This window comes from Carassius gibelio, chromosome A14 (assembly GCF_023724105.1).
Source record: "Carassius gibelio isolate Cgi1373 ecotype wild population from Czech Republic chromosome A14, carGib1.2-hapl.c, whole genome shotgun sequence".
In the NCBI taxonomy this organism is placed as follows: domain Eukaryota; kingdom Metazoa; phylum Chordata; class Actinopteri; order Cypriniformes; family Cyprinidae; genus Carassius; species Carassius gibelio.
In genome coordinates, this window is record NC_068384.1 from 16,227,373 (window position 1) to 16,238,204 (window position 10,832).

A 10,832-nucleotide genomic window follows, 5' to 3' on the forward strand; every position below is an offset into this window, starting at 1 on the left:
CAACAGCAATCAAGTTAAGTGATCTATATTTAATTATATGTATTTGTATTGTCTGTGGAAGGCATAGGAGCATAAAATAATTGCACAGACATGATATATCTTCAGCGTGTTCATTGCGCTATTGCAGACCGAGCATGGAAGGCTTTATTATTGTAATATTATGCACTTTGTATTGTAATGTTTTTTTCACCATTGAATGAGGTAATCTGACAGCGCTGCATTCAACCCTCCACCAACGTCATCTCTCATTGTGTCGCTGGTTAACCTCTGGTCTGCCTGTGTGCGTTCATCTATTTTGGAGGAAGCGTGGCTTTGGAGAGTGATTTGCAGGGAGGGTGAGATCTTATGCATTCAAAACTGCTGTTACTGCTGTTGTTCTTGTGCCCTGCAGATTTTTATTTTTTTTTTTTATGCTGAATTTTTGGATGGCTAAAATAGCTTTATTGTTGTTGTTTGTTTGATTGCCATTGTGTTAGAAATTTTGGACAGCATTATGTCAAAATATATCAATTTTTTTTTAAACCCCTCAGGGCTTTGTAAATATTAGTCTGAAAAATACCAAATTAAATCCAACTTTATTAATTAAATACAAATTAAATCCTAATATATAGGATACAGCCCCCCTTGTGGCTATAATAGAGGAACGCTGGATCAAAAAAAAACCTACCTTGGCCTAAGAGACCTGAGGGACCTACTACAACTAACTGAGACTCTGATTAACATCTCCACATGTGTTATTGTCCCTACAGAGGTCTTTTCCTTTTCTTCTGGTCTTAAAATCAGTAAACTACAAACTATTTATGGGTGTAGCCTCATCATCCACAATTTCAGACATTCATGCAGTTCCCTGTTGATGATTCTCCAGTAGGGGCATGAGCAATATGTGTCGAGTTGGCACAAAATACAGTGCTTTGCGGTGATTATAATGCACACACCTGCATTAGAACCACTTCAAACCTCCTGTACCATTACGCAGCTGTGTGAAATGCTGTTTTATAAAACACTCATGTATACTGTTGGGGTTATGTTTTCAGAAATGTTTGGCTGCGTTGAATAAAATAAGTTACTTTTGCAAATAAATAACTACTCTTATCAATATACTCTACTGTTCAATAGATGCCATTTCAAATAAATGATGAATAAATGTTCATTTTGGACTTTCTAAGTATCCTGAAAAAATGTTCTATGGTTTTCACAAAAATATGACCCAGAAACACTGATAACAACTGATAACTGAAGACTGGAGTAATGATACCGAAAATTCAGCATCGCATCACAATAAGTTACATTTTAAAATGTATTAAAACTGAAAAAAGTTATTTTGAATTGTAATAATATTACAGATTTACTGTAATTTTTATCAAACAAATGCAGACTTGGTGAACATTTGTAACTTATTTTTAAAACGTAACATCTTACTGATACCAAACTTTTGAATGGCAGTGTATTTACCGACAACTAAAAATATCTAAACCTTTCATTAGTTTGGTATGATGCAAGGGTTTAAGTAAATGATGACGAATGTTCATTTAGGGGGTTTTAAAATATGAGGAAACTTTCAAACCGAAAAAATTCATTCAGTCTTTACATGTCGGACTTTGGACTAGTGATTCACAGGTACATCAGGTATGATTCAGGCACAGTAACGTCTGCAGAGGCAGAGATTTCCTGTTCCTAATTAGGTCATACTGGAGCCGTGCTGGATTATTAGTGAACTCACTGTACAATACAACACTGCTGCTGCAGATGTTGTCAGTGAAAAAGCTCATGTATCTCTTTGGGGGGGGGGGGTTGAGTGCAATGTCGGAAAACAAACTTGTGTGATCTAAAGCGGCATATAACTGTAGCAGCCAAAGACCATCAGACACCCACGGTGCCGTTCCAGAAGCACTTCCACTGTGCAAGCTGCAAGATCCTGTAATTAAACCGCTGACAATCTGAAAAACATCATCCTGTGATCACACAACCATGGGACAGCTCGATTTCAGCCCCTGAGACCTAAAAACGATGGTAGACACATTTTGCTGCGTGTCAGACAGAAGTGTTATATTGTTACTACAGTCGAGCTTCAAAGATACACCCGCCACGTCCTCTGTCAATCCCCGAATTCTGCAGAGATGAGACAAAGAGAAAGAAAAGGGACTGAAGGAATGGGAACTTGGCTAAAGAGATGGATAAGAGGGAGACTTGCGCCTGACCCAGATTGAGAGAGGGTACAGCATCACATGCCTCTGACGGAGGGATTTTTTCAAGTGCTGTTTTATGATTTCATGTTGCACAATTAATGCACACTTCACACATGATGGGGCCATCTGCGCAGACTGCGCATGCACAAAAGTGGGAGACAGGCCTTTGAGATGACAAACAGACTGATGAACCAATCAGCAGACTGAGCTGGGTTGACTGACAGGCCAGAAATGATGAGGTCATCCACTCAGGCAGCAGTAAATACAGGATAAATGGCAGAGAGAACCGTTCTATTGGATTCCTGGATCACAAAAGCGTTCCTGCTTTTGCGTGGCCTCGTTAGGTCTCAGCTCTGCGCTATCTACTGTCCTCTGTGCTCCAAACTCACACCCAAAGTATTTATGGTTAAATTTAGTCTCTCTCATTCTTTCTCTCTTCCTCTCCGTTTCACCTTTTGTTTTGGTTCTTCGTATGGGTATCTGTATGTGATGGCATGATACTTTTACCCCAGTCCAAATCCTATATTGTGCACTAATGATTCTAAATATCCTACAATTTCCTGGAAGTCATGGAAAATGAACAATCTAGCATTATTTACTCACCCTCATGTTGAGAAAAACCTTGTATGTTATGTTTTGTTCGTCAAACACAAAGAAAAAATAAATAAATACAATTCAGCATATGGTAGGGATTACAATTTTGGGGAAATCTAATTATGATTTTTCTGATTAAAAAAAACTGTGATTATGAATATGATTAAATAAACAATAAAAATACAAAAAACAACAACAATCCTAATAAAGCTTCAAGTTGTTCTTGCTTGTTGGGCAGCACAATTTGGCCCCATGTTATAATAATAATAATAATAATATAATAAAATAACAATAATGCATAGCTTTATGGAATAAAATAAAATATTATAGGATTGCATGATTAAGGGAAGAAAACCTAATTGTAATTGTTTATATATATATATAAAGATTAGAGTTGATAAATAAATCAATAAATGACCATTTAAGAAAAAATATGACCATTCAAGAAAAATACTATAATGATTTTATTTATAAACTGTAAAGAACTAATATTTAAGGAAGTCTCAATTTCTTCATTTTCAAATCTTATACCATCTAACCTTTATTTTGGTGGAAGTCCTTAATGTTTTTCTTTTGTTGACAACAGCCTGTGCTCTGGGCCATACCATGATTTTGTTTTATTTCAATGAATTGTACAGCCATAGCATATGTTGTAAGCAATTAAACAATGTCAGAGTTGCACTATTCATTTGAAAGAAGTCATGACATATAAAATGTATGAATGATAGACTACGGGGTGAGTGTGATTTTAGCCAGAGGTCCTGCCCAGGGCACAGATGACTGCATTTTGTTTTCCATCCTACAATGTGTGTGTGTAAAATAGATTGTGGTTAGTGAAAGTTGTCAAGCGTGTGAGCGTTCTCCATTACACACATCTGTTTGCATCGTGTGTGTGAGTTTGTGCTCAAGTTAACATCTCTAGTGACCCGTAACATATGTGTGTGTCTGTGTGTGTTTGTGCATCTGTGTGGGAGGAAACAGTTTTCATCATTTTTCCTGCAGTCCTGTACACCGCATTTGATGCAAGATTGTCTCTCTCTCTCGCTCTCTCTCCATTGCATCATTCAGGTGGGCGATGAAGTTGATTAGCTCAGTATCTGGTTAGCTGGCCAGCACTTTAGTCCTTGATAAAAGCATCTCACATGCATGAAAGCAGAACTGAAGTGTGGCTACATTCAGAACAGCATACTACATATTTCATGCTACAGTCCTAGTCTTACTATTTATGCAGTATGAAGGATGCACACTGCTTACAGCATACTCATTTCATATATGCATGAACTTCCTGGATGACCTATGCCATTTGCCAAAATGTGCAGAATACAATAGTGTACTGCAGTATGCAGTGCTCTGAGCACTATATCCCACAATGCAGTGTACTTCAATTTCCAGTGTGATAAATGAAGAGAGCATTATCAGCTGCAATGTTTCACAACTTTTTCTGGCCTCATTACTTGAACATTCTGCCAGGCATTAAGATGACTATAGAAAATTGGATACAAATTTCCAAAAACTGAAACTGGACTGCACTTACTGTAATATGCTGCATTTGAGTCAAAAGAATTATCATATTTGCAAAGTTAATGTTTATGAAACCCACAAAATGTTGCAATTACCAGCAAGAAAGTCTGACTTTCTAAGCTGGAGGCAAGTAAATTGAAAAATAATGGCGGAAACGAATTGGTATTGGTTATGATCAAGTAATTGTGACAATTGTGTAATTGTATACAATTGTAATTTGTACACATTTTGTGTATTGTAAATTAGCATTAAAGCATTCATTTTGTTCTCTGTGGCAGAACGAGAATGCTAGCTCTGAAAAAGCATCAATTCCACACCATATGTGCAATTTTTTCTTTAAATGTTTTTTTGTCAATACTGAAAATAAAAGAATTTTGATTTTGGCCAACACATAGGCCCCCCCCCCCCCCCCCCCCAAAAATCTTAAATGTAGTCACATCATAATTATGACTCCCAAACTCATAAACAGGAACATCCCAAGAGGATTCTACATGCATTTAATGAGGTCATGTGACAAAGTTAATGAATGGGAGAAACTGCAATGCGCAATATGATGGCTCTTGTCACTTCACCACTGCAGCTGCCATTAAGCTCTGGTTCCCATAGAAACCTGAGACTCGCACTTTAGGACTGCACATGTGCAGTGGTAGGACCGATCTGAAAACACTATATATGTCACGTTTGTCAGGGTTTTGTTCATGTTTTCAGTCCAGGTCTAGCTAGTCAAGTCTTTTATGTCATCTCCTTTCCTTTTACTTCAGTCATGTTTGTGTCATGTGACCTCCTTTTCCAGCTTGTTTCTCATGTCATGTTTTCATTGGTTCATCGTCTTTTCTCATTATTAGGTCTGTTCACTCACTGGGTCATGTTCGTTTGTCTTGTTATCTTGTTTAGCAGTTGTGTTGTGTCATGTGATTAACACATAGTCTTGCAATTAAACCCTGATCTGCCATTTTCCATGTACTGAAGCACTTTAGCTGTTCCATGCCATTGTTTTTGTCTAGTCAAGCTCATAGCTCATGGTTATGTTTAGCTTCTCATCTAGGATTAAAGGGGTCAGCGGATGCTACGTGCACTTTTACAAGCTTTTTGAACTGAAATGTGTGTTGGCAGTGTGTGTACACAAACACCCTATAATGATAAAAATCCACTAAGTGTTTTCTTATTTTTTTATCTCGTTAAATAATTTCCTCTTTCTTAAATCAAGCCGACCTAATAATGTGCTAATTAGCAAGTTTCACTATGAATGCAACTAAAGTAAACAGTCCTCAGGCCATGTACACACTAATACGTTGTCATGTGACGCATATTATACCAAAAGATATCCATGTTTATACTGGTATTGTGCATGTTATGTGCTATGCACATTCACACTATTACTACCGATATGTTATTTTGTACACTCTTCATATCACAGTTTTTAAAGATGAAAGCTAATTTACTGGCGATCGCTATTTGCGGCAAAACATGAGGGCAGTTGCGTTATAATTCAGACATACAATCTGGACATGTCAGTGAATGGTTAGTCCTTTTTTTGTAAATAAAATAAATAAAGTTTCCTGTCAGAAAAACTGCATGAAAACGTCTCATGTCTGTTCCGTGTGTAACATCTGCAGTGAGCTTTTTTGAGCTTTACGCATGCACAGAAAGCAAATGTAATGTTTTGTGATGTTTCAGTGTGGATGAGACACTTGAAAACGCTAGTGTGGACGGAGAGAGTTTTAAAATGAGAACGCCGTTTTCAAATGTATCCAGATTAATGTAGACGTAGCTTCAGAGAGCGGCCTGGAAGAGAGGGGCGGGGTCAGCAGAGATCATTAACATTTAAAGGAAAATGCTACAAAACTGCTTGATCTGAAAAGAGCTGTTTTTGACAGTAAAAGGGTGTTGTTTTACACTACGATTGAGAAATTTTAACCAAACTATGTTACAGACTTTTCATTAAGACCCTAAAGATTCAACTAAAGATATCAACTGCTGTCTGGAGGCGTTGTAAATGTGGCAACCAAGTAAATATTATTTTCCTTAAAAGGTACTTTGATCCTACTTTGTGCAACATGGGTTTGGCTAGTTAGCATGGTTTAGTTAGCTACACCATTCTGCTTGCAAAAATAATTTTTGTCCTCTACAATATTAGATTTGCATATTGTCTGCATACTATTACTATTTTTTAAATATAGTTGGCAATTTTCATTATACACAGTGAAGTACACAGTACTCTAAAAATACTATTCCAAACACTTCCTAAGAGTTTGCCCCTGTGTCTGGGAGAAAGAGATTGCTGGGACACAAGCACATGCACATCCATCCATCTATCTGCTGTCAAGTGCCTAAATCCCTGTCTCTGCCACTTCTCATCCTCTGCACTTTTCACACATTCCCCCTCTCTTTTCTTTCACCTGCTCTTGTTTCATTTATCGCCAGGCTCATGTCAACACTCTTAGTTTTAGTGTCGGGCTTTAACATCCCGTTGCGTGTCGGCGCTCGGCAGGAGGCATGCATGAATTAGAACAGACACAAAATCTGGAGATAATGTCGATCTTTGATGCTGTTTAGATAATGCAGTGAAAGTGTGTGTTTATGACTGCAAGCAAGTAATACTGTCCTGTTTCAAAACCTCTCCATTCCTAGAGGCCAAGAACACCTATTGGTACAAATCATAAAAAAATACACTATGAAGCAATTAGAACAATCTAGTTATTACTGTCGCATTACTACATTCCTTGAGGAGACAGATGGCAGAGAGGCACATTCTGTCTCACAGAGAATGCAGCACATAACTTGTGGAAATGAGCAAATTCATAACAAGCAATCTACTCGCTTACTTTGTGTTTGTCTCAATCGTGCCATCTTCCAATGCAAAACCATGCTTTTTTATGGATACTGTACTATAGTAAAAGTTTTGGAGTTTTTTTTTCTATTTATAGCAAATGTAAAAGCCCTTTCACACCAAAAATTGTAATGAATAAAACCTCAGGCTGAAAGAAAAGTAAATTCACGTATGTACATTAGAACACAGGAGAAGAAGGTTCAACACTCTTAAGCAATAATAAAACAATGAAGCACAATTGTTAGTTTATCTAAAGTCATTTTGCTTATTAGTATGGTTGAACTGGATCATCAAAGGTCAACAGCAAGAAAATGGGATTAGATACATTTTTGTTTAACATATTTAATTATCGCAGGTTTGCGTCCTATTCTGAGGTTGCATTTCACTGGTTTAATTCATTTTGTTGACTACTTTCAATATATATATTTTTTCCTCGAGTGGGATGAATTAATGCACTACATTTAGTCTAGAACTACATCATGTTCACACAGCGCACACAATGCCTCTGTATTCAGATTCCTCCCAATATGGAGACAGGAGACTTTTCAGTCAATTAATGGGAAAACAAAGTAACTGACATTATTATTATTATTATTATTTTTTTTTTTTTGTTGAAAAATTAACTCTGATGTTTTCTTGTAAATTAAAAAGTTTAAAAAGATTAGATAAGTTATCTGATTAAGTAACTCGCGTCACTTGTAATGCGTTACCCCCAACACTGATTACCATTATACCATATCAAGGATAACCCAATGTACTTTTTCCTAAAGGTTTCCATGAACCATCATGCAGTTTTTAACTTGTGCTGTGTCCTCCTCATACCTTTCTCACCTTCACACTGGCTGCTTTGCTTTCCTCGTACACCAGCTATATCTGGACACGCTCTCACACAGATCTTCCCTAAAGCTTATTACCCAAGATACCTAATGGTTAATATTACATAAATGTGACACACATGCTGCACTATGATTATTTAATGCAGAATGGCATATGTTGCTAAATAATTACAGGCGGCCACACTCCAGGGTTGAAGGGATAGACCTTACAGTACACAACACATCTCTATCTGCCCAAACCAACTTGTTCAAACACTATGGTGTGGTCCAAAACGTGCCTCCCATGTTGCTCTTATTGTCTTCCATAATCCAAACAAATCGATCACATATCCACAGGGAACAGATGCTTTTTTGGTAGCTTTTCAGTATGCACAGGCATTGCTGAAGTCTAATTAACCCCTCTCTCCGCTAACCGCCCACACTATACATCCACACATATCCCATCATCCAGTAATGCTGTAATGCCCACATCTTCACTATTTGGCATTCTAATGGTTATTTTATATTTATTATCTATTGCAAAAACTGGAAATATAAAATAGCTTTGAATAAACTAAGCTTACAGTGTTTGTATAGTTTTTTAACGTATCGATTCATCATCATCACATAACATTTATTGTACTGCAGTGCAACTTGTTTTTCTGCTATAATTTAGCTTTAATGCCACTGGGATTTCTGGATGCAGTGCATTTTCTATGTGCAGCCTTGTTTGCAGTGTGTAACGCTGTACCAACGAATCGATAAACTGCCTCGGAATGATACACTAAAATACCCTCATAGGCCATCTATGCAAGGATGTGCATGTCAGTGCACGAGCTGACATTGCGAACATCTCAGCGCATTTTCCCCGCTTGAGAAGAGTGCACTCTTGCAAGGTCTCGAGGCATTTAACATCATTGCACGTACAATCGACACGGTAACTCACGAGATCACCTCGTTATCCGAGCGCTGGTAGCTACCCAACAAGCGCGCTCACTGACATTGGAGTAAAAGATGCGTATGGGCGAGCGCAAGGAGATGCATGAAGGAGATGCATGAAACAATGCAGGAATGCAATGCAAAAGCCACGCTACCTTTAAGTCGTCCTTTCGCTGTCATCCTCAAACTGCCAAAAATATTTCATTGGATCGAGATGTTAATCTCTCTCTTGCTCTCCTCCCCCTCTATGGCTCTCTCTCTCGGGTAACCTGGCACTGTATAACAGTTCATCCATCCGCCAGCAGGCGCGCGCAGCCGTCGATGCGCTCCACGGATGTGGCAAGCCGTTTGGCATTTATTCTTCAAAAACTGTTTCTTAGATTTATGTGACTGTAATTTTGTTTTAATTACTCAATTTTATATGTAATATAGATTTTAGTACCTATTAGTGACTACATCTACACTACTAGTAAATTCACAAAGAATTACAAAGAAAAGGCAAGTTACATTGAATTAAACATGAAAATAGCACTAAAAAACGTCCTTCAGTAATCTATTTACATCTTCGAAAAAGAAAAACTATGTATGCTATTTCAGTTAACTGCACTTATTAGATACTAGTGTCCATTTAGACATCACCCCAGTTGTGATTAGCATTATTATTTCATTAGTTAACAACTGTGTTTTCCCTTTACTTTTGAGATGACTAGTATATACTTTCAAGTGACTCGTTACAAAAAATAAATACAGAAGAAACCATTTTCACTCCAAAAGTGATAGTAAATTTCACAGATACATAGAAATGTTAACACTTGAATTAAATTTGACATTTTGAAATTGAAACCTGAATATGTATTTTCTTGAAAAACGTACTCCAATAATCGTTACTAATTTACTAACGTAAATGTTAGTTTTAAAAAATAAATGCTAAAATGACTTGCCGTACCTCGTCTGCATCAGCATTGCTGGGCATTTAGGGAACCTTAATGGGTTGGCAATCTCATATAATGGAAATACTTTTTTTCGATGCAAAACACACCACCCGAAGCATCCTTTGATCTCTGATAAATCATTAATGCGTGGCGTATGAGGTTTTCAAAACATATTTGATAAAAAAATATCTTCCTTACAGCGCATCAAATAGAATCATCGCGAATCATGCACAATCGCACTTAACGATGCATGCTCAAACATGCTGAGTATGATTAAAAAGGTACACAACAACACAATGCACTTACATTTGATTACGCGGTCGGTAGCGTTTAAACCCATGATGTCTGTGCTGGACATTCTCATGGGTTGTTGTAGATAATGGGAAAAGTGCGCCGACTCCTAACAGGCGAGCGTGCGGTCTTCGGTGCTGCGGGATGCGCGGGCTGCAGAAGCCGCATCACTTGGTGCGTCTCTCCTCCGTCCACCGACGGTCAGGGGGAAGATATGTCGCAGTCGATCCGGCAAAACGGTTGCTGGAGATGTTGGACTCTGCCTGGTGCCGTGTGGGGGCGGATGGGTAGACAGTTAGATGGATGGATTGAGTAGCAGGATGGGGGCTGGGACACTTCTGCTCGGTTCAGGGTATCCTCAGCTCGTTGCAGCACCACCCCGACATGGCGAAGAGAGGAACTCCCACGCACTGGTTTGCAGGGACTGCCTCATACTGCCATCACGCGGAGGCTGATTCGGGGTTTCCCTGCGCACGAGATAAGAGAGAGCTCGCGCTTACCCAGGCCTTGTTGCTGCTTTATTGATGTCAGTCTTTTCAATGCTTCATGACGTACAGAATGCGACGTGAATGTTGCAAAACAACCATCTATCTATCTATCTATCTATCTATCTATCTATCTATCTATCTATCTATCTATCTATCTATGTGTCCAACCAAAAATTGTACAAATACTATTTTGTAATGCTGTTTCATTAACATAAGTACAAAATAATTCATGTTTT

The 10,832-nt window shown here is 38.1% G+C and overlaps 1 protein-coding gene across 3 annotated transcripts in view; it reads right to left on the bottom strand.

The window, feature by feature from the left end:
• The window catches only part of LOC128027657 (protein phosphatase 3 catalytic subunit alpha), a 36,938-nt gene extending 26,421 nt beyond the window's left edge, over nt 1-10,517 (bottom strand). Inside the window, exon 1 of one of the 3 annotated variants that reach the window (XM_052615447.1) lies at nt 10,124-10,517. In XM_052615447.1, coding sequence (XP_052471407.1) covers nt 10,124-10,181 — 58 coding nt within the window. In that variant the 5' untranslated portion in view covers nt 10,182-10,517. Of the gene's footprint in view, nt 1-9,040; nt 9,185-10,123 lie in introns of those variants that run through there. The other 2 variants (XM_052615445.1, XM_052615446.1) reach the window with 2 other exon arrangements.
• Nucleotides 10,518-10,832: the final 315 nt, after the last annotated feature.